General features: G+C 41.8%; 1 protein-coding gene and 1 long non-coding RNA gene across 3 annotated transcripts in view; one reads left to right on the top strand and one right to left on the bottom strand.

Moving 5' to 3' along the window:
• MTAP (methylthioadenosine phosphorylase) overlaps window positions 1-26381 on the top strand; it is a 41389-nt gene extending 15008 nt beyond the window's left edge. For both annotated transcript variants that reach the window (XM_020908951.2, XM_070480743.1), the window contains 5 exons: window positions 2371-2538; window positions 13306-13408; window positions 18537-18776; window positions 22511-22633; window positions 24935-26381. In XM_020908951.2, the coding sequence (XP_020764610.1) occupies window positions 2371-2538; window positions 13306-13408; window positions 18537-18776; window positions 22511-22633; window positions 24935-24973 (673 nt within the window). In that variant the 3' untranslated portion in view covers window positions 24974-26381. The remainder of the gene's footprint in view (window positions 1-2370; window positions 2539-13305; window positions 13409-18536; window positions 18777-22510; window positions 22634-24934) is intronic.
• Window positions 9544-27571, bottom strand: part of LOC139039535 (uncharacterized) — a 78960-nt gene continuing 60932 nt past the window's right edge. The window contains exon 4 of the long non-coding RNA XR_011492879.1: window positions 9544-9790. This is a non-coding gene — a long non-coding RNA (uncharacterized lncRNA). The remainder of the gene's footprint in view (window positions 9791-27571) is intronic.

Here is a 27571-nt window from a genome sequence, read left to right as displayed (position 1 = left end):
AGTGGTTCATAACTCCTTTTGATGTTTTAGAAAATAGAAAATTTTCTATTGAGGAAACAGGATTTCTATTGAAAATCTAATCAGAGATTTGGAGACCAGCCTTAGAAAAATGCATGTAGTCCACTCTCATTGGAGATTTTAGTTACCCACAGTCAACTGTGGTCCAAAAATATTAAATGGAAAATCTACAAATAATTCATAAGTTTTAATTCCTGTGCCATCCTGCTCCATCTGCTTGGACCAGGAATCACCCTTTATCCAGAATATCCACCTGTTGTAGGAAAAAACTGCATATATGGAAGTCAGTACTACCTGCATTTTCAGCAGCCACAGCGGGTCTTGTAATGCATTTCCTGTGGATAAGGAGGGGCTGCTGTACTTTCTGGGCATTCATTGACTTCCACCTTCTGAGAGGCCATTTTTGACCTTGGGGTAAAAACCCTGATATGCTATGCTTATCTGCAGTTACGTACAAATTATTTTGATAGTCTTAATTCTGTTGTTAGTGATCAGAAGAGATAAAGTTATTTCAAAATATAAAATATGGAATGATATAAGAGATACTGCATAACAACCCTGGTTTTTATTATCTATTTTAACAAATCCCCCCCCGGCCAAAAAAAAATCAGAGCTGAGAGAGCTGAGTGACTTTGAGGTCACATAGCTAGTAAGTGGCAGAGGTAGGATTTAAACCCAGGCAGTTTTACTTCAAAGCCCAAGCTTTAAATCATTATGGTACAAAGTAAGATTTTTCTGTGTCAGTTACTTCCTTGGGAGCCTGCTTATTGCATTATTATGTGTGAAGACCACTGGTCTCCTGACACTTAGCCTTGTTATAGTCAAACATGACCCGTGATGTCTATAGTTTTTCAAGCAGCTCAGGATAATTTTAACTCTGAAATACTGCTTGTAAACATACCCTCTAATGTGTGAATTTTTAAAAAATAATTTTAGAAATTGGGTTCCCTTCACTGGCTATTTACTGGCACACTGGGTGGATGGGTGTGGGTGGATGAGAGAGAGGGGTGGAGGGGGGAGAATGTGTGTGTGATACTCAGTTTTTTGTCCAATGAATGAACTACTCACATGGCAAGTCCAGTTCTGGTACCAGCAGAGAAGGCAGATAAGGGCCTCACCCTCTCAGCACTGATGCTAGTGGAAAGATGGGTGTTGAGAAGGAAATACATAGTCTGAGTGGCCAGTAGGTGCCAGGAAGAAAAATAAGGTCAGGGCAGTGATTTGCTGTAGATGCCGTGGTCATGGAAAGCATGCCTCTGGGGAGGTGGCGTGGGGGCCAAGCCTGAGCAGGAGTGAGTACAGTTGAGCGGCCAGGGCGGGAGAAGGCGAGGGCGGAAGCGGCCATTTGTGGGCTGGGCCCAGATGACCTGAGCGCCATGGTAAGGTGTTTGGATTTTGTGTGAAGTGTGACAGGAAATCTTTAGTGGCTGTATGAAGTGTGCTGGGGCTGCCACAGTAAGAAGCCACAGGCTGAGTGAAACGGGAATTTCTTTCCTCACAGTTCTGGCGGCCAGAGGTCCAAGACCAAAGGGATCAGTAGGGTTGGTTCCTTCTGAGGTTAGGAGGGAAGGGTCTGTTCCAGGGCCCTCTCTTTGGCTTGTAGAAGACTGTCTTCTCCCGGAATCTTCACATGTTCTTCTCTGTGTGTGTCTGTCCAGATTTCCTTTTATAGGGACACCATTTGTGTTGGATTAGGACCCACCCTAATGACCTCATTTTAACTTAATTACCTCATTAAAGAGCCTGTCTCCAAATACAGTCATGTGCTGACATACTGGGGGTTAGGACTTCAGCCTAAGAATTTGGAGGGGACATAATTCAGCCCGTAACAGTGGTGATGTGTGAGGTGACCCATTCTTGGACCATACCTGCTGATGTCAAAACAACTGGGAAATCTAGTATTTTAAATATTTCAAAATTTAAATCCATTTGGGTGATGGGGCAGAAAAGAAGAGATTAAACTGGAAACTTGAGTTTCTATTTCTGTCTGTGTGTTTCTTCTTTGGCAACTCTTGTTTTCTGTGTAGGGGAGACCAGATGCCTCGGATTCTGGGGTGTTGGTGCCCCACAGGATAGACATGGCATGTCTTCCCGGGGAGTGAATTCTAAGTTAGCTGTTACCTACTCTCGATAGGAAAGTCAATATGGAGAGTAAAATGAGTCTGCACTTTAAAACCAAATAGTTTATACTTCAAGTAGGCCGGTAATTGCCTGACCTGTTTGTGTTCTTCTCTGCCAAGGAAAGCCCTTTGGTGGAGAGGGCTGGAAGGCACTGCTGTAAATGAGTTTTCTTTCCCAGGAGTGTTCCAATGCCCTGCTCACTCCTCTGCCATGTTTACCCTCTTTCCTCAGGCATGGGAGGCAACACACCATCATGCCTTCGAAAGTCAACTATCAGGCGAACATCTGGGCTCTGAAGGAGGAGGGTTGTACCCATGTCATAGTGACCACAGCTTGCGGTTCCTTGAAGGAAGAGATTCAGCCTGGCGACATCATCATTATTGATCAGTTCATTGACAGGTGAGCAGTCACCTGAAATGCTTCGGGCTCCTGTAAGATCATTCCCAGCCCCAGTGGATAGTGTGGGGACTTGGGGGAGAGGCGGCACAGGCGTACAGAAACGGAATAATCCTCGTGAACTCTCAAGTTCCTAATTCCCAGCTTCAACATTTATCAGTTTGTAACTTTAAAAGATAAGAATTCTTTAAAAAATAGATTACTTCATATTTGTTTAGAATTAGGTGTCTAGGCAATATTTTTTTCCTTGTTGTCTCACAAACTTTTTGTAGTTGATTTGCTCAAATGAAGATCCAAAGAAGCCTGTTTTTGTTTTTCTTTTGTCCTATAGTCTTCCCCATATGCTAGATTTTACTGATTGCACCCTCAAGTGTCATTTAGTGTCTTCCTCTGTCCCCTGCATTTACCTTGTAAAACAGTGCTTAATTCTGGAGGCCTGATCAGAACCAGGTTCAAATTCGTGGCAAGAATCTTTCTGCATCATATCAGGAGGCACATAATGTTGGTTGTCTTTTTTTGATGTTAAGATCAATAGTTTGTTCATGGACTAGGGATTTTTTGTTACTTAATTGCACAAGGAATATATAATGTTCCTTTACTAAAATATTAAACAAGAATGGACTGCCAAGATCCTGGGCTTTGCATTTGGAAGTAGGTGAAGAAATGACAAGAGAGAGTGGATGGTGTCCTAGGGATCCCATCCACACACTGCCTTCACCTCCCATTCCTAGTGCGAGTAACCGCCTCTTGGAATGCACTTGATGGAAACAGGTAACTGCACTCTGCTACTTGAGAATGGGGAGAAGTACCACAGAGAGTAAACCACTCAGTAGCTCCTATCAGAGTCCGCCATCCAGTCACTCAGACGATCACTTCAGTTCATCCTGCTCTTCCAGTCTGTTGGCTCTGCGCTCGCTATACCCAGTGCCTCCCCTGCAGCGTCTGTTACAGGACGAAAGTTTATTCAGTCCTATTCTGTGTCTTCTGTTTTCACGGATTTATTTTTTATTTTTATTTTTTCCATTTATTTTTATTAGTTGGAGGCTAATTACAATATTGTAGTGGTTTTTGCCATACATTGATATGAAATGTTTTCACGGATTTAAAATGATCTCTAGTCCATCGGGAACATTCTCGAATGTTACCTGATCAAATGAAGCTACTAAAACTTCACTTACACTTTTCACTTTCATGCATTGGAGAAGGAAATGGCAACCCACTCCAGTGTTCTTGCCTGGAGAATCCCAGGGACAAGGAGCCTGGTGGGCTGCCGCCTATGGGGTCGCACAGAGTCAGACACGACTGACACGACTTAGCAGCAGCAGTAGCAGCTTGAACCAAATGAAACTGCTTTTTCTGTAAGTTAGAAATGGTTGAATATCAGCAGTTTCATGTGGTTCAATCTAATAATGTAGACAGACTAAAATCATTACCTGCCCCTTTAATTTTTTCCAGTCATTTTTCTGCATCTGACACTACATGTTTTACAATTTCCCCTCTAGAAGGTAAACTGTGTGAAGGTTTCAGATCCCATATATCCTGTTTGCCACTTTATCCCCAATACCCACCACACTACCTGACCTGTGGTTGTTCAGTCAGTAGTTTTTGAGTGATTGAGAGAACATGATTGTTTGAAGGGAGAAGGAGGGAGGCTATAGTCTGTTTAGGGGACATCTTGATCAAAATCTCTATGGCTGTCAAAGACGTATGTTTGGGGGTAATGACTTAAGAGAATGGGTGTAATGTGGTTTTTTAATAATGCAATACACAAAACTCTAGAATGATGTGGATTTATAAGGTATTATATATGATACTGGAAAGAAAAGTTTGGCTTGGTTACTAAGCCTGGGATTAGTTTGTTACTTAAGTGGTGTAACTGTACACTGTTGTATTTCCCAGATCTTTTTCTCACGTAGTAAATGTAGATGTTTCACACACTGGCTCCCAAGAAAGCATTTGGGACACAAAGAGAATAGAAAGAGTGTTGCCATCAGATCTGGTTTCTTCTTGTCTTGGCACTTAGCTGTGTGACCTTAAAATCTTCTGGTATCTGTTTGCTCCTATGTGCCATGTCCATTAACCTGCCTCCTTATTCTCGACTTAGCGAGTGCCTTTAATGGAATCTAGCTTATGTTACCTGCCCAATAAACGCCTTTACTGTGATTCTGGGCTGGAGTATGTCTACTAGTTAACATCACTTGGTAAAGACAGAAGAAAAGATCTGTTAAAAGGGAGAGTCCCCTAAGAATCATTTAGAATGCAATCTCAAATTTTATATTGATTATATAGCAGTAACATTTTTTAGGTATTAAGTTACATAAAGCTAATTTTACCTATTTCTCATATACTTTTTTGATGTGACTGCTAGAAAGTTTTACATTACATATGTGACTTGCATTATATTGCTCTTGGATAGCATCTTCTAAGTATTACTGCTGCTGGCTGAGCTGTGTGGTTTCTGTTAACCAGGCTTGAGAATGTCTTATAGGATAGGAGAATCAGAACTTTTTGCCTTGTGAGAAATAGCCTAGGTGTGTTGTACTGATAGTACTTTATTATTTTAACATAGTAAATCCTGGTGTGTTGAGGCAGGCACCTCCACTTACTCCTGTCATCAGGGATGAATGGTGAGCTGGAGGCTGTGCTGTTTATAGACGGAGTGCCCATAGCTGTAACCACAGCCTCAACATGTTCAATAGATTTGCAACGTCCTGCCAAGCTGCACAGTGAGCTAGAAGGATTCATCCTGGCTCTCTTTGGCCTCAGGCAGATCCTTTCACCCATGTGGGCTTTGGTCCTCTCTTCAGAATTACAAGTTGAATTCTGTCACTTAAGCTCCTTTTCCTTGAACGATCCATGGGTTCTTCTCCAGGGATTGATCTGGAAACAACATATTTGCCTACTGCTATAACTTTGCCGGCACATCATTTCAGAAACAATGTCCTCATCCTAAAGTGTCTTCAAAGGCTAGAAGGATTGTTTTAATCTCTGACATACATTCATGATAAAGAATCAAAAGGGAAGAGTGCGGCAATTCTTTTTTAATAGATGACAGAACTGGAACCTCTTGCTTTCTCTGCCCTCGGTGCTTAGCATAGGGGAAAAAAGACATCAACCTGGCCTCTCACCTATGCCATGCATACCTTAGAGGTCATTAAGATTTAAGAGTGACAGACAGCTTTGATTTTTATGGTTTTTTAAAATCATTGGATTTTTATAAGCTACAAATGAAAATGTATCTGACAGGCTGAAAGCTCTTTTAAGAAAATAAGATCATTCTCTTCTAAAAATCATTGGGATTGCTCATGCTACATTCAGCCTGTGAAAACTTGAAAGCCTGGGCATGAGAAAAGGGGAATCCTGGGTGTGGCTGACCTTGAGAAATCAGAACAGCAGACAGATGGGGAGAGGAGTGGTTCCAGTATTTTGGGGTGTATCCTCTTAGCCCTCCTGTTTCTCAGACACGCAAGGAAATAACCTTTGCTAATGCGCAAAGTGAAACTAATCATTCATTTGTGATTAGGGCTACTGTATAAAGGAAAAATGGATGTGGATCTAGCACTTAAAGCTGAAAGGAGGAGTCCTTTTGTCATTTTTCCATGTGTGTTACACAGTGATAGGTTTCCCAGTGACTCTTCCTTCATCCTGGCTCACATGGGCAATATTCTTCACAAACCAAAAACAGTAACTCATTCCAGGGACCTGAAGAGGCTCACCCCCAGTGCGTGGGCCTCCTGATGTGCTGGTTTGGTTAATCCCTTTCTTCTGCTTGGCGGAGGGCTCCACTAGCGGAGCCATGAGTCATTTGGCAATTCAGGATAAAACATGGTTAAGCATGGGGCTTGTTCTGCTTCTTGACCATCATTTAACAGTCCATATGAACTGTGGAGAGAATGTGGCTTACCTTTCATCTGTCTCAAGAGGATGCTGTGAGACTGTTTCTACTTTAAAGGGATCTTATAAGGGAGATGCTCCCAAGATACATAATCTGGGGTACTTCTGTGGTACAAGTCTGTGTCTGAGGAGGGCACACCTGCTTCTCACAGCATCACTGCTGGGGAAGCAGGACTCTCTGAGCGAGGGAGAGAAAAGATCTCACAGGAAATCCTAGTCCATTCCCCTCCCCAGAATCTGGCTTTGTTCAGGAAACCGAGACAGCAGGCTAAAAGCTCAGCTACTCTCAGGTTCTCACTAGGCTTTTCAGATTGTTTCTCTGTTGTGCTTTACAGCTGCCTGCCTCCTTATGTCTTCTGCTCTCCCGTGTCTATTTGCCACCACTCAGCACGCAGTTGGGACAGTCAGCTGGCTTTGTTTGTTCATTGGTTCTGCTTCTCTCCCTTCCTGCTGATAGAAGCACTCCCCTCCTTTGAGCCCAGCAGGATCAGTGATAGGTGTTCTATGGAGCTGGGTCCTCCCTGCCTGAGGTTTGGTGATGGCTCCACATAAGACTAACCAAATTCTGAGACGAGACTTAGAAATATAGAGACACGACTATGCATTTACTTGGCTTTTGTTTGTTTTTGCTTTTCAGCCTTGCAGGTAAAGACATAACCATCCCTCACATCCTACCCCACTTTTAAAGGCTGACTTTAATGATACATTATAAATGGAGTGTAGAGGTGACCTCTGATGAGATTTTTGCCATTATAGAGCAAGCAACACTGTTTCCCCACTAGCTGCTTTTTTCAAAACATGAGGCCTTTTGTTGTCTCTTCCTGTGTTCCTTCTGTTGTCCATCCCTGCCATTGTGGACAAGTTAGATACTTCTACAAATTTGTTTGTCTTTGGGGGCGGGGAGTGTTGATTATATGGCCTTTCACCCCAAACTAGTAACTGTCCACGCCATGGAAGACGCACGTGGGCAGGGGATTCTAGCAGTTTCCACAAACTTTCTCCTCTTCACCATCAATCCTGATTATTATCATTGAAGGGAATTCAATTTACACATTTATTAAAGGAACAATTGGATCTGCAGAGTGTTTGGAAAGATGCCCACATTATATTAGGTTTTAAAAAAATGCAAACTAGTTGGATCTCTTAAATTGCTTCTATTTCTACCAGAAATATCTCAAGGTGAGGATGGGTAACATCCATGAGAATAAGAATAAGATTCTTTCTTTCTAATAGTGGCCTCTTAAGGGATGTTTTTTGTTTTTTTTTAACATGAGAAAAGTATGACCAAAAAATTAAGATTAAAAAAAGGCAGGAAGTAATTCCGAATGCCAGGTGTTTTCTGCAAAACGCTGTTAACACACTGGCCTGCAGCCCCTGGTTAGGTTCTACTAAAAGAATGCGGTAGAAGTCCTGGCTTGGCAGTGAGGACATCCAAGATTGTTTCCTGGCTCTGCCCCCAAATTCCTGTGTCACTTAGTGTCCCCATCTGCTAAGTGAGGGTGCTGGATTGATTCCTAAGAGTTCTGATGTCCACCCTCTTAAGAGAATTCTTTTCTCGCTAGCGTCGGGAGAGGCTGGGGGTTGGGATAAGCGTTGGCTGGTGATGCAGGCTTACTCATCAGGAAAGTCCCGCTGTAACAGTGGTAAGGGATTATGTCAGTTTATTTCCCTCTCCCAAAGACATAGCCCTGGTGTGGGCTTCCCCCACAGTGTCATAGTGCAAAGTTCTTCTTCCCCACCCTTGGGAGGTCAGCCTGGGGAGGCTGAGATTAAGGTGATGTCAGTTTCTTAGTCCGTCGGCCTCCTGGGCAGGGGGTGGGTTCTCACCACTAGAAATGGAGGTTTATGATAAAGAATTATACAGGAAACCTCTGCTCAGCTCTTTCTCCCATTCCTGTCAGCAGTTATTTTAAAACCTTTCTGTTCTCCCACAGCTTCCTGCTCATATCCTTCGCTCTTGGTTGAAAGTTTTGCCTCTTTACAAGAAAACAGATGTTCTTAGGCACAAACACGTCGTCGTCCTTCACCCTCCCTTTCACCAGTTACTTGCATCGCTGTTTGTCATCATCATGTTGTCCTTGAAGTTCCCTGTGTGAGGTTAACTCTTGTCCTTGCTCTGCAGCCTACCTTCTCACCTTCTATCCTTACCCTTTTGCAATTTGTAATCTTAAGAATAACTGCACCAAATGATGCATTTTTCAGTTAGGGTTTCTCCTGAGATAGACTGGACAGACCTTAAGAGATGTGGGTGGAATCATTTCCCCGAAACCAAGCTCCTCCTCAGGAGCCCTTGGCACCGCTTTGCTGGTAGATTCACTGCCTGGTGTCCCTGTGTGCTGAGGCTTACAGACATGCCCTGCGCTGCAGAACTGCCTTGGAGTGTGCAGGTGTGTGTTTCTGCTGTGGGACAAGCGTTTTCTCTCACTTGTCTGCAACTCAGCATTTCTTCAAAGGGAAACTGTTAACAGATGGCAATCTTTGTGTGCAGACTCAAGGGTCTTGATCCTAAAAGAACCTACCAGTCAGTCTTTCTCTGCATTTTGTTCCCTGCTGTGTCTGAAAGTGCCTGGTGTTCTCCCCTTGATGGCCTTGAACTCATTTCCCTTGCCAACACACACCATAATTTTGTCTCCTTCACTCTTCCACGGCAGTTTGTTGTTTGTTTTCTCACTTTTCTTATCACATATGCCTTTTGGGGGAGTACCCTTGACTTGAGGCCCACGTACAAGTCACCCTCAGAGGTTGGCAGACGAGAAGTACAGAAGCAGATTTTCGACCGGCAGGAATTACTTGGGCTAAGCACTTGCTTCGTGTGTTCTCTGTCTTCACGCTGACTCTATTTCCCCTTCGTGCCCCCATTTTAAATATGAGAAGACTGATAAGAGACTGGGGGAGACAGAGGTCAGGGTGACTTTCCTGCAGGCACACAGCTAGCCAGGGAGTGGTAAAGCCAGCCAGCTGGGCAGTCCCTGAAGTGTATTTCCAGTGGGTGTCCCAGGATGATGGTGGGGTTGGGAGTGAGAATTAGCAGTCCCTTTGCCCCGCTAGGAGGGTTCACCAGTTGAAGCAAGAGTTGGAGGCAGACCTCTGGCATCAGATCTTTATTACCAGAGAAATTACACTGTGTTAACCAGGTTAAACCATATGAGCACATGTATTAGCTTCCTTTTGCTGCTGTAACAAATTACCACAAATGCAGTGGCTTAAACAACATCATATTATTAGCTAATTCTGCGGGGTAGGAGTATAACATGGGGCTCAGTGGGCTGAAATCAAGGGCTGAATTCCTTTCTGGAAGCTCAGGAGAATCCCTTTCCTTGATCTTCATCACCTGCATTCTTGGCTCCTGGTCCCCTTCCATCTGCAAGGGAAGACAATGTATGTTCTGGGCATTAGGGTATGGATATTTGGGGAGGCCTTACTCTGCTTGCTACCACATGCCACTTTTACAGGTTGGTAGGATGGAGCCACTGCCCCCAAATTATCATCCTTGGGCTAGGTTGCTTCTAGCAACTGGATGATCCTTCCTGTTTCTCTCGCCCACAGTCTAGAACACTGCTTCCCAACGGATCCAGCCAGTCTGACGTTGTCTAAGGCTAATTTTTTTCCTATGGCCCAGGAATGTATTTCAGTTCTATTTCTTGATGGAAGGAAAAAAGATATCCCATTAAGGCCCCTTTTATCAGGAAAAGATGCTCACTTGGGCACTGCTCCAGATCTAGAGAAATCTGCAGGTGTCTCCCATTGATGGGCTCCATATGCTTGCTTCTGCTGCACCTGCATCCATCTGTAATGTGACTTGTGTGAATCTGTGTGCCGGATGTTTTGTTCCCTCACTGATCCTCATAGTAGTAGTGCTTTGTAACAATTGTTTATCCCCAAACTCACACATTTGACATAAAAAAAATGGAGGAGTTATTGCATCTGCCTGTTGGGGTGTAGCTACTGGAGATTTCTGTGACTCTGCTTTCATATTAAACAAGGGTGTAAGTGTATGTTGTTAATACTCACCTTATGAAGAAAGAACTCACAGAGGTTAAGTAATATGCTCAAGGACACATGAAAAATCAGTAACAAGATTGAAATCCATGTACAGAACTGAGGATGAGCCACTATTCTGTCTATGGAAGAGTTTTTTTTTTTTTTTTACTAGAAATTAGGAGTGAACAGGAAGGAGTCCCCGTCAACACAGGCTCCATCAGGTAACATTTCCCACTATGTGGGATGTCCCTTGCTTCTTGCAGACTTGCAGAACCTGTGACTTCTATTTAAAGTTCTCAGGGGGAGGATAAGAGATCTTAAAATTACTTGTATTTTCATTTTAGAATTTCCCTTGGGTGGTGCCCTTCAGTCCCTTCACTTGTGGTTGCATACCTCATTGTTCTTGATCTGAATTTCACTCAGCATTATCATGCCTCATTTTATGCAGTATCTGAGTATTCACAGTGATTTAAATTCAGATCATTACTTGAATGTATTGCTATCTGAGTTATGCAGAACACCATGACTAGGTGGGCAAGCTGCGTGAAGAGATGTTTCTCATCAGCATTTTCCTTCCTGAGATCTTAAGAGTATAACCCTGAAACTATTAGACGTATGGGTATTAAAGTCCCCAGGTCTTCCTTGGCGCTACCCCTCCTGCAAGGCTGGGTGTTCTGAGGGCCAACTACAGCTTCTCCTTGGTGCTGACTCCTGATTCAGTCTCCAGCTCAGACCTCAGTTCTGAGCTGCCGTGGAGTAGCTGGGCCTCAGGGCTGACTTAATCCCCATAGCACTCTTACAAATGGGTGGTGAACACTACATTTTATAACTGGAAAATGAAGAATCAAAAAGATATTGTGGTTGTGCTATAAACCATAGAGGTGGAAGTTGGGGAACTTTGTTTAAAGAGAAAAATGTAAAATGTTCCAGCTGAGAGGGAACTTTAAAACTGTAGGTAGTTAATATCATGTGTTTATAGCATAACATAAAGGATAATTAACACATTATTATTGTTGCTTAGTCACCAAGTCAGGTCTGACTCATTTGCGACCCCATGGACTAGCCTGCCATGCTCCTCTGTCCATGGTATTTCCCAGGCAAGAATACTGGAGTGGGTTGCCATTTACTTCTCCAAGGGATCTTGCCAAGCCAGATGCATCTCTTGCATCTCCTGCATTGGCAGAAAGATTCTGTACCACTGAGCCACCTGGGAAGCCCGATAGTGATGTCTTAATGTAAATGTTCAGAACAGAGACAGGAGTAATTAGGCAAAAAAGGGACGGAGAGAGAGGGACAGAATAGGTAAGATGGGTGTTACTGCATAGGTGTCTACTGGGGTATAGCCCCTGAAGTGTTCCATGGCCCTGTTTTCACACTTAATCATGGTTGTAAATAGGATTATTGCTAATATTTGACTCACTGAAGGCTGAAACCAAGCCAAAGCTGGACTATGTGGCACCATTTTATTAGTCAGTTTTACAAAAAGAAAAAAGCCTCTGTTTATATAGGCTGGAACAGTCATTTGACCTGTTCTTCAACCCCATCTGGAATTGCTTGGGGTTAACTTAGCCTTTCCCTTAAGACTCATGTAATAAGGGGGTTGAGAGGAGCATGGACTTTGTTTTCATTCCTCCCCAAGCTCTGAGGCCTAATCTCAGAGAGGTGGCTTTGATGCCAGCTGGTATCACCGTTTAATGTGTGATGGAGAGGAAGTAACAGGCTAACTTTGAAAGGTGGATGTGCCAGCTGTGTAAACTGAACCAGAATATTCTCCATGCTGCTCTCTACCCTCCCAGTAGAAGTAGAAATGAAGTGATGTACCTTCAGCTGTTGGTTTTTCCCATGCCCTGTTGCTACGCTGCTCTCCCCTCTCTAGGAAAATGAGGACTCTCTTTCCTATATTACTCATGAGTTCAAGTTTAGAACAGTGCAATGGATATAAAAAGTGCTTTATTCTGAAAACTTTGAGAGAGAAGTTGCTGGGTGACTTGGCACTGGGTTCATTTTGGACTCTCTTATGGACTCAAAAATGTTTTATCAGAAAGTTAACTTTAGAACTTTCATGAGACTTTAGAATTAATTCTGGCAGGCAGACGCACAAGTTTAAGCAAGACAGCAGAGACAGATGCTTCAAAATGCAGAGCCGGATGAATGGCTGCTTTCTTCAATGGATCAAAGGCATGAAAAAATAAGGTTGAGGGTGGAGGGCAGGAGTTACTCTCAATTTCGTGACAGGGCAGTCAAGTGCAAACAAAATTTGGACTTGGACCTTGTTTGGAATATGAAACAACCAAGCAACAGTTTTTAAAAAAAGAAAAAAGATTTTTTATTTTTTGAGGACACCAGGGAAATTGGCACATGGTCTGTATATTAGACAATGCTTAGGAATTGTCATTGTTATCAACTGTGATAATGACATTGCCATGGAAAATCATCCGTATACTTTAGTCCATCTGAAGTAGGGATAAAGTGACAAAGTCTGGGATTTGCAATAAATGAAGTAGGTTTGGCAAAATTTAGGAAATTGTTGACTCTAAATATATATAAGGGGTTCACTATACAATCCTCTGGATCTGAGATGACGGAAAATGCTCATACCTGGCCTCTTGAGCCCACAGTTGACTTGATGTTCAATGTGGTTATCCTGTCACAGTCACCAGACCACAGATACTTTAACTCCTGTTGGGGAGCAGGTTGCTACCAACCCAGAGCCAGAAAAGTCAAGTACCATCAAGAAGCTCTCTCTCTTTTTTTAAACAGTTTCTTTCAGCTTATCCAGAACTATGGATTCTAGAGTGAGGACCAAGATACTAACCTAGATACAACTGATTACAAGCTCTGAAGGGTGGAGAGGTAATTTTTTCAAAAAATAACTTTTTTTACTTTATTTTGTAGGACTACCAGAAGGCTTCAGACCTTCTATGATGGAAATCATTCCTGTGCCCGAGGAGTGTGCCATATTCCAATGGCTGAACCATTCTGCCCTAAAACAAGAGAGGTTCGTAATCTTTCTGGAAGGTGCGCCAGAATAAATCACGAGGGCTTGGGGTGGCATCTACAGACAGATTAGTTGGCCAAGCATGTGGTCTCTCTTCTCCTCTCTAGTTTGATGCTTATGCAAAGTTTTAGGAAGTGTTGTTTCCCTTTGTTAATAATCCCTCCACTACTCTCAGTCATCTGTAAACTGAATCGCTCAAAGTTGCAACCTGCCTTTTTTTTTTTTTTTTTTTAAAGTAAGTTTTTATTTTACCCAGGTTGGATGCATGAGACAAGCGCTCGGGGCTGGTGCACTGGGAAGACCCAGAGGGATAGGGTGGGCAGGGAGGTGGGAGGGGGGATTGGGATGGGGAACACGTGTAAATCCATGGCTGATTCATGTCAGTGCATGGCAAAAACCACTACAATATTGTAAAGTAATTAGCCTCCAACTAATAAAAATAAATGGAAAAAAAAAGAAGTTTTTATTTTAGTGTCAGGATACCTGGATACCTTTTAAAATAATTTAGACAGCATAATATGGAGTGTACACTCTGGAACCAGACTTCTTAGGATCGGGTCTTTATTCTTCAGCTTAACTGTTGCTTGTTTCTAGATCAGAACCTTGGGCTCTGGTTTCCTCATTTATAAAATAAAGTAATGATAACATATTGATACCTTACAGGACTGTGAGGATAAAAGAATAACTTACTTATAAAGTGCTTTGAGTGATGCCTGTCAGTTATAAGACATCTAGTGACTGGTAACTGCTTTTATGAATTAAATTATTAATAATCTATAAATAGATTGGCATCATTTGCCTTTGAGCTGAGTTTGACTTTTCCTATCCAGCCTCCTCTCCTCTCCAGGATTATAGTAAGATCTCAGGACTGTAGAGGCATCCCTTACAAAAGCCAGTGGTGGTATACAGGGAGAAATCCCAGCCTTCGCTTTCAGAGAACAAAAATGGCTACCACAATTCAGAAGTCCATCCATGGTACTTTTCTTATAACCCCAAAATTTGAAAGTCAAATGCCACCTAGTAGGTCAGAAGTACTGTCAGAAGCAAACTGCCTAGTAAAATCTACTAACTTAGACAATACAAATACCTAAACATGTTAATCATTCAGATAATTTTAGCACCTGATGTGAAACACAGATTTATGTTCAACCTTGCATAATCATGTGAAACTAGCTTCTTTACAGGCAAAGCTAGAGTGCCTTAAATAACCTCACTCTGGTCTCAGAAATCTAGAGTCCAAAGCCAGGCTTTGGAGGGAGCCATTTCAGATATATCACTGCATGTTTATTCTTTGTGACTTCTGTAAAAGCATATTTTTTTAAGTTTTAAGTAGGAGTTTAGATACACATTTGAGCCTTGAACAATGTGGGGTGTGGTTAGAGGCGCTGGCCCATCATGCAGTTGAAAGTCTGAGTATAAATGTACAGTTGGCCCTCCATATCTGGCGGTTCTGTGTCCAAGGATTCAGCCAACCCAGAGTGAACAGCACTGTAGCATGAATCTGTTGTGAAAAAACTCCATGTAAGCATAGACCACACAGTTCAATCCTGTGTGTTCAAGGATCAACTGTACAAGTTCCTGGGCAGTTATCAGCAGAATATATCAGAATGATGTTAGTCTTAATCTGTGAAACACAGATCTGTCCACACAATACATGTGCTCTCCAAGAGAAGTTCGAAGTGCGTAATAACATTTTTGTCCACTTCAGACTGGGGGAAGCTTGGAAGAAATAGCCTAGGGAGAGAATATGCATGTTACTAGGAAATCCGAGGTACTGCCCCAGTGACTTGGGTGCTAGGGGTAGAGGTGTGTAAGGGAAGTACTAATGAGGTATTCAGAGTACATGTAAATGTGGTGGCTGAGTGACAGTTTCCAGTAATACAGCTTGGCCTCTGAGACTGAATTAATTCAGCTATTATTAGTCTAGCCAAGCTAAGGACCGTCACATAACGATTTTAAAGAGTGCTAGGGAAGGCAGTTTAAGAAAATGGGGAGGTGGGGAGAGGCTTTCAGAATATTATTTTATTCTTATATACCCTAAAAGGGATTTTAAAAATACTATCCAAAAATGTAAAGAGTAGATGGTGTTGCCCCTTGGTAATTATCACTTAAACTTTCAGTATTCTTGTGATCTTTTGTGTACTGACAACAGATTGTGAAGATGAATTGTCCATTGGCAAGCAAGGTACATAGTGGTTGTACTGTATCTTATCATTTGTGTTAAATATGTGTGTATATATAAGGGACTTCCCTGGTGGCTCAGCGGTAAAGAATCCACCTGCAATGCAGGAGACATGGGTTCAATCCCTGGGTCAGGAAGATCCCCTGGAGGAGGAAATGGCAACCCAATCCAGTATTCTTGCCTGGGAAATCTCATGGACAGAGGAGCCTGGCAGGCTACAGTTCATAGGGTCACAAAGAGTCAGACATGACTGAGCATCTGAGCATTCATGCATGTGTATATAAAAGAGATAAATATGAAAATATTTATGTGTAAATAGAGTGTTTCTGGAAAGCTGACCAAAGAACTAGTAACAGTGATTTCCCACAGGGAAACTGAACCCCTCGCATACAGGCAGAAGAAATACTTGTCACAGAATAAGAGCTTTTGTACTCTTTACATTTTGTACCATGTGCAAGCATTACCTATTCCGAAAACAAGTGTCACTTCTCGTCAAAAGGTAATCTAAAACAAATTTCTTCAAAAAGTCCTGATACATTAAAGAGACGTCTCAGGCTGGAGTTGTATTTCTGGCACTTTACAATGGCATTATCTGTTTGTGTGGGAGTGCAAAGTGCTGCTTCGGATGGCAAGCCCTCAGTGTCTGCCACTGGCTGGGCCATGCCCATAAGCCTCCAATCCTCCTCCCCAGCGTGGTACCCACCCCAGGGTGATGGTGAAGACTTACATGCCATATGCCACTGGCTTGCGAGAATTGTGATCTTCCTTCACACATCTTCAGAAGCACTCTGAAGTTTGGCCAAGACATACAGCTCAGTTATTTGGGACTTTTAAAGACATTTAATGAAGACAGGACTGGGCTGGTTATACCTTAATTTTGAAAGCGGGTGGGGACAGCAGGGGAATGAGTGATTGAATAAGGCTTATTATTTATAACCTATGCTCCTTAGGAAACAGTTTTGATTTAGCATAGTCTTATTTTCAGCATGTACAGGATAAATAAACATGATGGAGCATCAACTAGTCATTGGCTAGGGCTTGTCACGGTTCTAAATTTAGAGTTGCCAAGGCTCTTATTAAAATTTTTTCTTCTGTTGCCATAGCCTAATGTTATTTTTAAGGAAATAGGTTAATTTGCCTGTGTGGTTCAAACATGTGCAGGCAAGACTTTGGCCGAGATTGGAGCCTTCTATTGACTTTGAGTCACTCCATTTTGTATGTAGTATCCTAGGAACTTTGACCAGTTACTTGGGAAATGTGTAGAAGCTGCCAGTGTTAATCATTTCAAGAGGACTTCCGTGGTGGTCCAGTGGTTAATAATCCCCCTGCCAATGCAAGGAACATGGGTTCGATCCCTGGTCTGGGAGGACTCCACGTGTCACGGTGCAACTAGAGCTCTGTACCACAACCAGTGAGCCCATGCTCTAGAGCCGGTGAGCTGCAACTACTGAAGTCCGCACGTCCTAGAGCCTGTGCGCCGTAGCAGGAGAACCCACCACGATGAGAAGCCCAGGCGCTGCACCTAGAAGAAGCCTGCACAGCAACCAAGACCCAGTGCAGCCAAAATGATTAATTTAAAAAGATAATTAGAAGAGCAGTTAAGCATTTATATATTGTGTTGGGCACTCCTTGCTGTGTATTCCTTGAAAGTGTTGCCCAGCTGTGTCGAGCTCTTTGCAGTCCCAAAGACCGTAGCCCACCAGGCTCCTCTGTCCATGGGATTCTCCAGGCAAGAGTACTGGAGTGGGTTGCCATTTCCTTCTCCAGGGGATCTTCCCAAGCCAGGGATTAAACCTGCTTCTGCTGTATTTCAGGCAGATTCTTTACTATCTGAGCCACCAAGGAAGTGGAAGTATACTCCTTAGCTCATTTAATCTTCACAATATCTCTGAATTGTATTATTACTCCCATATCACTGATGAAAAAACTAAGACATAGGTTAAGTGAATTCTTGGCAGTACTTTAACAGTTAAGTTTAAAGGACTAACTTTTTTTCAGTTAAACAGGAATGTTTAAGCACAGAGTAAGAGAAAAATGAAATTAAATTAGATATACATTATTAGACACTAGAAAAAATGATCAAACTTTTAAATCATGTTTCTAAACTCATATGGCCTTGCCTCTAAAGGGATGCCAAGATAAGTTTATCTCTGGATAGAAGAAATCAGCATAGCTCCGTTCTGCTTTTTCCTGCTGTATGTCTTTAGAGAGGCAGCAAGCAAAGAGATTATGAAAGCACTACCCCCAAAAAGCTTTCACAAAAGCCCTCAGGTTTTGTATAGAAGAGCAATGAGAATGAGTTTCTCAGGAGCTTGGAAACTTCACTCTGCACATCTCTGAGACGTGGATGAGGAGGGCGCCTTGTGTAGCCGTGAAGGTTAAGAGCTCAGACTGAAGCCCACATTCACAGTCCATGATAATCTATTAAAGCAGCTAAAAAGTGAGATTAAAGCATGTAAACAAATGCCTGGTGTAAAGAAAAAGCCCACTGTTCGCTCTTATTGCTGTGCAATGGCACCCCACTCCAGTACTCTTGCCTGGAAAATCCCATGGGCAGAGGAGCCTAGTGGGCTGCAGTCCATGGAGTCACGAAGAGTCGGACACGACTGAGCGACTTCACTTTCATGCATTGGAGGAGGAAATGGCAGCCCACTCCAGTGTTCTTGCCTGGAGAATCCCAAGGACAGCGGAGCCTGGTGGGCTGCTGTCTATGGGGTCGCACAGGGGTGGGACACGACTGAAGCGACTTAGCAGCAAAGGCTGGGTGGGACAGAGCATTATGTAAATGGATAGGGAGCTAGGAAACTCCCTTCTGTGATCGCCCAGGTTCTTTGAGGGCCTGCAAGTACTGGGTATGTATAGTAAGAATCTTTTAAAGTAGCAGGGAAGAAAAAACAAAGCTCAACTTCTGTTTGTGTGTCTTGAGTTTGGTTCTTTCTGTTCCAGGTCCTCATAGAGACTGCTAAGAAGCTGGGACTCAAGTGCCACTCAAAAGGGACAGTCGTCACCATTGAGGGACCTCGTTTCAGCTCCCGGGCAGAAAGCATCATGTTCCAAACCTGGGGGGCGGATGTTATCAACATGACCACAGTTCCAGAGGTGGTTCTTGCTAAGGAGGTTGGAATTTGCTATGCAAGTATCGCCATGGCAACAGATTATGATTGCTGGAAGGAGCATGAGGAAGCGGTAAGTGGAATTCTCTTTGGTACATGTATGGCCTGGGTTTCCATGTGCCATGAGAGCCAGTAAGAGTGTCTTAACTCTTTGTTTCTATTACATTAGTTCCAGAAAGTGCCTTTATACCAAGTTTTAAAGTCAGCTTTTTATACATTGTCATTAGGTGTTACCAGATTTTTTTCTCTGTAGTTCCCATTGGAAGAACAAAATCTTCATAGAGAATGAAAGGACACTTATGCAAGGATCAACAGGGAAGAGTACATTGTAAACATGTAGGTGTGTTGGGAATCTTACTGAGACTTACTGGCCCTTACGTTACAGATAAAGACTTTAGGTTATAAGTTCTTTATGGTCCTGTTTATTATGTGGCAGGGAAACCTATTAATGTACCTCTTCCTGGTAAGAGGATTTTGTATTCATGTCTAACCTGCCATGGATGGGTACTGTGCTTGGTATAAAAATACAATAGCAGACACAAGTCCATAGGGAACCAACATTCTGGGGTTTTGAAGGAACAGGGTAGAGGTCAAACAAACCAGTGTGAGAAGCCTCGGGGTTACACAGAAATGGTGTGGTAAGATACAGAAGCATGTATTGAATTGGCCCAACCAAATACTTGACATCCAGGAAGCCTGGCCTAAGTGTAATGGGAAAGATGGCCATGCTGGAGCGGTGAGGAGGGGAAGAGGGAGGCAGGGCCATGTAGACTATGTAAGGATTCCAGATGGGAGGTCAGTGAGGGTTTTGAAGTAGGAAAAAAAAACAGAAAGATCCAGCTGGTATTTGAGGATAGTGGGCCACTGAGGTCAGGCTTCCAAAACAAATATTTCCTCTGTAGAAAACTTCAAAACCTGTACGAAAGTAGAGTTTAGTATAATGAACCCCCCAGTTACCCATCGCCCACCTTCCCACAATCATCAGCCGTGGCAACTCTTGACTTATTTATATGCCCCTACTCAGTTTTCTCTCCCCTACCCTCATGATTTTAAAGTAAATTTTTCTAAAAGGCCTCCCTTTTAAAAATAATTTTTTAAAACCACACCACCACTGTTGTACAAAAAATTAGTGATATTAATTCTTTAATATAATCAAATGTCCAGACTTGTCACATTTTCCCTCTTGTCTCATAATTTTTAACTGTTCAAATCAGGATCCGTTATAATCCACACAATTGTATTTGAATGATAAGCCTCTTAAATCTTTAATATTCTCCTTCTCCCTATTCATTCCTTGCATTTTACTTGAAGAAACCAGATCATTTGTCTTATCATTTATCTCATTTTAAGAAAAGAAAAGGACAAAACTGCAGCCAAGAAATTCTGAACGAAGAAGTATGGCAGTGGCTGTCCTGGACACATTTAGGGGAGGTGACATCTTCTCTAGGGGGACCGTACCACCACCTCAGAGCTGCTTGTTTCACCATCCAATTTCATGTAAAACGAGCTAAGTTATTCTAGCTGCCTCTCCTTCCCTGGGTATGGAATTTAGGTCATAGATGAACACAGATTCTTTGAGGATGTTTATCACTTAAGAGATTTGCAAATCCTGACCCAGCATAGTCTCTGACTTGGCAGCTTTGGTCACCTCCGGGGCAGCTCGGCCTCATGATGTTAAGAAGCTGCTTCCAGTTAATAGGAGACTCCAGCCTCTGCCACTCCCCAAGAGCAGACTGCTTCCTGCCTGTGGCTTTCTGCATGGTCTCATAACATTTGTCTCCTTTGCAGAGCTAATGGTGCTTCATTTAGTAGGCCACATGAGGTTTGGAAAACAGTCAATTGGAGCTACTTCAGTTAAAAGCAAAAAAAACTAAGCTCTGTGTAAGTCGTAAGGCACGAAAGCAAGTAATGTTAAATGCCACAAGGAAAGCATAGACAACGATGGCATCATCTCAGTCAGTCATGTTTGTCACTGTGCTTTAAACCAGATGTGCAGCCTGGCATGGTTCTAGAGTTGCCTAACCCCTTCTTCAAATTTCCGTTGTTCTTTTTACTTGTAATATTGGGTGAGTTATTTAACCCTTCCACATGAGTGGGGGTTGTTAATTACATTTCTGACCTTGTAGGATTACTGGAAGAATTAAACATGATAAATAGGATCCACTAGTATAGTACTAGGGCTTCCCAGGTGGCACTAGTGGTAAAGAACCTGCCTGCCAATGCAGGAGATAAGAGACACAGGTTCAATTCCTGGGTCAGGAAGATCCCCTGGAGGAGGGCATGGCAACCCACTCCAGTATTCTTGCCTGGAGAGTCCCATGGACAGCCCCATGGCTACAGTCCATAGGGTCGCAAAGAGTCGGACACGACTGAAGTGACTTAGCTTGCACAGTATAGTACTGGCTCCTAAGAGGGTCATAGTCAGATGATAGGCATGATGGAATGGTGGAGGGATGTAGTTTCTGAAGAAAACTTTTGAGATTTAAGTGGGATGTTGACCAAGTTAAAGTTCATTTTGAGAAAGCACAAAGGACATTCTGGGTGGAGCGCAGCAGCAAAAACAGAGGAAAAGGAGGTCAGACTCTATATAGAAATAGCAGTCACAAAGTATGAGGAAAAGAGTAAAATATAATAAGTCTCTTGGTTGTTTCACAATGCTGCATTTGAAGTTTCCTACCTGGCAGGCACCCAGCTGGCCGCCACCTTGTCCTGTGATCCCTCCCACAGTGGTGACACTCCTCTCTGCTACGGTGCTTATCATTTTGTTGTAAACACATCTCCACATTGGGGGAGGGGTCTAGGAAGGTATAATCATGGTGCTCCTGAATCTTGGGTTTCTTCTAAGCATAGTTAAAAGCATGACAAGTACTCTTTCTGGTCATCTGTCTTATACTCAACTTCTTTCAGCTTCCTTAGGAAGCAATTTCAGTCATACAGAGAAGCAATGGGAAAGCATCCATGAATCTGACATCCAACTTCAGTCATAAACATAAAAACGTGTTTCATCTACACACTGATCCATGATCTTATCCGTGAACATTTTAGGAGACATTAACATAACCACATTGCCGTTATCACAGTCCAGCAATAATTCCTTAATATATCCAGGCAAAGTTCAATTTTCTAGTTATCTAAAATAGCATAAGTGATTTTTTGCTTCCAGGTGTTCTTAAAAGAAACCAGGTCATTTGTCCTATAGAGTTTCCCACAGTCTGAATTGCTGAAATCATCTCCTTAGGATGGTTTATCCAGTTTCGCAGTGTTCTATATTTTCTGTAAATTGGCAGCAGGATCTAGAGATTTGACCTAATTCTGACGTCATAATCCACAAGGAAGCTCATGAAAGTGGACTGTTTGGTTTGGGTTTCTGGTTTTGTGATGTTAACAGCCCATCCATTAATTCACTGGGACTATAAAAATGGTGATACTTTGATTCCATCATTTTTATTAGCTTAAAGACTTCTCTAAAGGGAAATGTTCTTATCTTTTGATTTAGCCAGTATAGCAACAGCTTTAAAACTGGAATCCATATTCTGCACATGAGAAGAGCCACAAGCTTTCTAGGCCGCGCCAACACATTATACAACTGGAAAGGTTTCTCAGACACCATGTTGAAAACTAGTTGTGCTTTTCAGAGATGTCATTGGATTTCTCTGTGACCTCTCCCCTGATAAATGCAGAACTTGAGTTTAAGTTCTAGGGAGTAAACTGACTTCAACAGATTGGGTAGAACTCAGAAAAAAATGTTCCGTGGAAAGCAGTGGAATTTTAAATTACTGGTAATGTCCTGTGCTGTTGTTTCTCTAGGTTTCAGTGGACCGGGTCTTAAAGACCCTGAAAGAAAATGCCAATAAAGCCAAAAGCTTACTTCTCACTGCCATACCTCAAATAGGATCCATGGAATGGTCAGCAGCCCTCCTTAACATGAAGGTAAGGATCCTCTCCATCTGCAAGCAGACACTTCCATAGACTCTCAGCTGCCTTTTCTCTAATTTCCACTGGACCCTTGGTCCATCTCTTCATGTATTTTATACTAGATTAGATGTTTTCTACATGTTTTCATGTCATTTACTAGCATACTAACCATAAATGGAAGAGAGATGTATTCTGGCTGGTGATACAAGAGCACTAAAAGTTGAGGTGAAGGAGTTTTATTATCTAGTCTGTCAGGTTCTTGACACTGTCCTGCTTTGCAGTGTATCCCTAAATTTTACTTCAGAAGATTGGTAGTGTTTGCTCTGTACCTGTATTACATTGTAGACAAGGCTGTTTTCTTTTTGGCAGATCCATGCTAAGTACTGGCAGCCTTTAAAGCCAAAACACTGGCATACAATACCAAAATGATGCCAGGGATTGTCTACTTATAGTTAATGTTGCGTCACACAAACTAAGATAGTAATAAACAAGTGGAGGGTTGCAGATTGGTAGCTTTTCAACTCTAGTATTAATTCCCAGAATATGATTTGTAGATTGCTGAGCTCAGATGTGTGGTTTTTATCTGGACCTCTTGTGACCACCTTAGATAAGGGGTTGGCTGAAATTGATCAGATGTTATATTCACCTAGTATCCAAAGAGGGGAGCCAGCATATCCAAAGGTCTCCTAGAATACATCTCTACTTTTAGGTCTTAGAGTTGAGAGAGGATTTGAAAAGTTGATAAAAGCCCTCTCAACCTGAATAACCACTGAGGAACCCTGGAATGACAGCCACTGTTTTAGTGTGATGACGATACTGTGGTAGTAAATGACTGCCAACTGCTGGGCATGGAGGAGCCATGATTTGTAGTTTGCTGACTGCCATGGCATAAATGCTCTTGCACAGCCCATTTCAAGCTACCAACACGAAGCCACTGGTAAGCTGGGAAGTGATATACATAATGGGTTTTTACAAGCTGGTATAAGCAGGCTCCAGAAAACCAGTGTAATAAAATGTCTCTCAGCCTGGAGGACTGGCAAAGTCAGGAATACTGGCATTTTGTAATCTGTCTTCCCTACTAGATTTTAAATCCATAAGGAGCAGGAAACACGTCTGTTGGTTTCAGCCTATCTACTTAGGAGATAAATGTTCTTTAATGATAGGTCCTTTCCCTCATGAATTATTTCATCATAATTGAAATATAGGCAACTTTTTATATGGATGAAGAAAAGGGGAACAGAAAATAAGTTCTAGGAATTGGAGAATGTCACTTTAAACTAGAAACAGTTACATCTGGTGAAATGTAATGAGTGTAATGCAATAGAACAGCATGACTTTGGCTTATCTAAACAAACACAGTTGACTGGCAGGAAATGTGATTCATACTTTTGGTGCTGCTGAGGCTGTTACCTGCAGGATGGGATGGTGAGGTCTGGGGTTTGGTTTTTTTGGGGTTTTTGTTTTTTTAAGGTTTCTGACCCCATTTTGACCATAGTCCCTTGAACTTTCAAAGATAATTTGTCAAGGAATAAATTTATTATTTCAGCTTCATTTTTAAGTAAAAATGTTTGGATACGAGATGATTGGTGTTCTTTATTCCTTCTGTGAAGCTTCTGAAAGTGTGTGTAAAACAGAATTTTTTAAAAGGGTTAATATGTGTAGAAGAGAAAATGAAGAATTGCTACTCTAGACAAAACTGAGAATCATGGCCTCCATTCTGTAACAGATAAGGAACACCACACTAATAATCCCTTATTCCAAGGCTCTCTGAACACTAAAGCGTGTATTGTTAATTCACTAATTCATTTCAGAATCACTTAGCGAGCACCAACTGTATGTCAAGCAGTTGACACAGATATGTAAGACCCTGTTATGGTGAAGCTCCTAGTCTATTTGGAGATATTTGCATATTAAAATTTCAATGGCATTTTTCAGCAGAATAAGACAAAGGCCTAGGGGTTGGTGTATAAAATATGTCCTAGTGGATGTAAAAGGGCAGGGATGGAGATAAGTGAGAATCAGAACAGTCCTCTGAGATAAACATTCTAAACCTCACTTTACATGAAAGGAGAATGAGGAACTAATAGTTAAAAAAGAGTTATGCTCAAAACTCCAGATGTGGTTAGTGATTATTAAACTTTCAGTGAACATGAGAATTTTCTGGAGAGTTTATCAAGTATATATCCCATGAGTCCTCACTCTATAAAAATCAAAGTGGTAATAAGCACTTCAGGTGATTATCATGCCCCCAAGCATGAGAATTCCTGCCTGTAGTAATTGTTTGATTAATCATAATCTGTGCCTACTTCCTTTCAGAAAACAGCCCAGTGTTCTGTTTTGTTACCAAGACATTAATATAGCATGGCTGCCCAGAAGACCAGCAGGCTTTGAAATTCCAGTCCTTTTGTGAATTCCTGCTTGAGAAAACATAGAAAAGATATGCAGCTTTCATGCCCTTGCTGCCCAAGGAAGACATGATAAGACATTGCATTCATCAGAGATGCCTTCTCAAAGACTTGGACTGCTTCAAATAACAGAAGGAAAGCAAAGTACATTTCCAGAAAAGAAAAAAAAGAAGACACCTTTCACCATTCCCCTATTAAATCTGTAACAATAAAGGTAGTAATCTTCCTATCCTATGCTGCCAAGGAATTTGAAGAAGAAAAGCTCTTAGACTATTTACTGGTGTGACTGTAAGTTGGTATAATCTTTTTGGAGGGCAGTTTGGTTAAAATGTATCAAAGGCTTAAAAAATAGTCTTTGTGCTGGTTAAATTCCTGGGAATTTATCTTTAAGGAATTATCAGAGATACATGTAAATTATGAATAAAGAAGGATGTATAACATAGTTATCATAGCAAATATTCAAAACAATCTGAATATCTAACGGATGGAGGTAAATCATGGTCAAGCTCTTAATTAGACTGAAGCAGCCAACTGAACATCATGGCTTCACATAATGTACAAAACACATTGCTGCTATATAATATGGAATGAGGATATGTAAACATTTTACAGTACTAATTTTGTTTTAAAATTCTACATAGTTATGTACAAAGAATAGAAAGAAATATATGCACTCTTCTGTTATTGTATTTGGGAAGAGGGATACTGGATAATTTTTACTTTTTCCATTTCTTCACATTTTTCTACAATGAATATAATCGAATAGTGAAGTTTTAGAAATAAAAATGGGCTTAGAAAGACCCGGTTCTTGAAAACCCACTGTTTTGGGTAATGCAGCATAAGTTAAGATGGCACTGCTAAGAGGAGTTCTGTTTGAGTTCCATCTTTATATTGTTAAAAAGACCATTTATGACTCTGGTTAGAACAATATTTGGGTTTGCAACAATGTGAGAAAAGCTGAGTGTTTAATATGGAGCTAATCTTAAATTATTTAAGAGACCATATACACACATTATAGTGTGTCAGATATTTTTAAAACTGATATTTGACTTTTTGTTTCTACACCTTTTTATGATTTGATGAATTATTTTACATGAGTTGATTTTTTAAAAATAAAAAAATGGAAGCTTCTTACTGTTTTTATTCTCAATTTTACAGAAATGTGGTTTGTTTTCTTATAGAGATCATTTTTCCCTTAGAATTACTCCTCACTGTAGTCTGTTACTCAGTCCTTTAGTAATGTATATATCTGTCCTGTTTAAAGAGAATATAGAATGAATGTGTTTGTGTCTAAGAATTGTCTTCCAGATAATGAGCTGCTAACTGTAAATAATAAACCAGCTACCCTTCAGCATTAATACAGAGCTGTTTGGGTTACATGTAACAATAGCTCTTGGACTCTGATGTAGCGTTTCAGCTCTGTGATGAGACAGCCACAAAGGACGTGATGGATCTGAACCCAGGGCCCTTTGGCTCTGTACACCATGACTATTTTCACTACCCTATAGTATACGCTATAGACATCTAAGGATGTCAAGGCCAAAATGTCCTTCAAAAGTATAGCGGTTTCCAAGTTCATTTCAGTTATTCAGTTGTGTCCAACTCTTTGCAACCCCATGGACTGCAGCACACCAGGCCTCCCTGTCCATCACCAACTCCCAGAGTTTACTCAAACTCATGTCCATTGAGTCAGTGATACCATCCAACCATCTCATCCTCTGTCATCCCCTTCTGTTCCCGCCTTAAATCTTTCCCAGCATCAGGGTCTTTTCCAGTGAGTCAGTTCTTTGCATCACGTGGCCAGAGGATTGAAGTTTCAGCTTCAGCATCAGTCCTTCAAATGAATATTCAGGACTGATTTCCTTTAGGATGGACTGGTTGGATCTCCTTGCTGTCCAAGGGACTCTCAAGAGTCTTGTCCAACACCACAGTTCAAAAACATCAATTCTTTGGCGGTCAGCTTTCTTTATAGTCCAACTCTCACATCCATACATGACTACTGGAAAAACCATAGCCTTGACCAGACGGACCTTTGTTGGCAAAGTAATGTCTCTGCTTTTTAATATGCTGTCTAGGTTGGTCATAACTTTTTTTCAAAGGAGCAAGCATCTTTTAAGTTCATGGCTGCAGTCACCATCTGCAGTGATTTTGGAGCCCCAAAAAATAAAGTCTGACACTGTTTCCATTGTCTCCCCATCTATTTGCCATGAAGTGATGGGACCGGATGCCATGATCTTGGTTTTCTCAATGTTGAGTTTTAAGCCAACTTTTTCACTCTCCTCTTTCACTTTCATCAACAGACTCTTTAGTTCTTTGCTTTCTGCCATTAGGGTGGTGTCATCTGCATATGCGAGATTGTTGATATTTCTCCCAGCAACCTTAACTCCAACTTGTGCTTCATCCAGTCAAGCATTTCTCATGATGTACTCTGCATATAAATTAAATAAGCCGGGTGATGATATACAGCCTTGACATACTCCTTTTCCAATTTGGAACCAGTCTGTTGTTCCATGTCCAGTTCTAACTTGCTTCTTGACATGCATAAAAT

The sequence above is a fragment of the Odocoileus virginianus genome, chromosome 18 (genome assembly GCF_023699985.2).
Source record: "Odocoileus virginianus isolate 20LAN1187 ecotype Illinois chromosome 18, Ovbor_1.2, whole genome shotgun sequence".
In the NCBI taxonomy this organism is placed as follows: Eukaryota; Metazoa; Chordata; class Mammalia; order Artiodactyla; family Cervidae; genus Odocoileus; species Odocoileus virginianus.
Note: the sequence above shows the minus strand (reverse complement) of the source record. Positions and strands in the feature narration are given on the sequence as shown.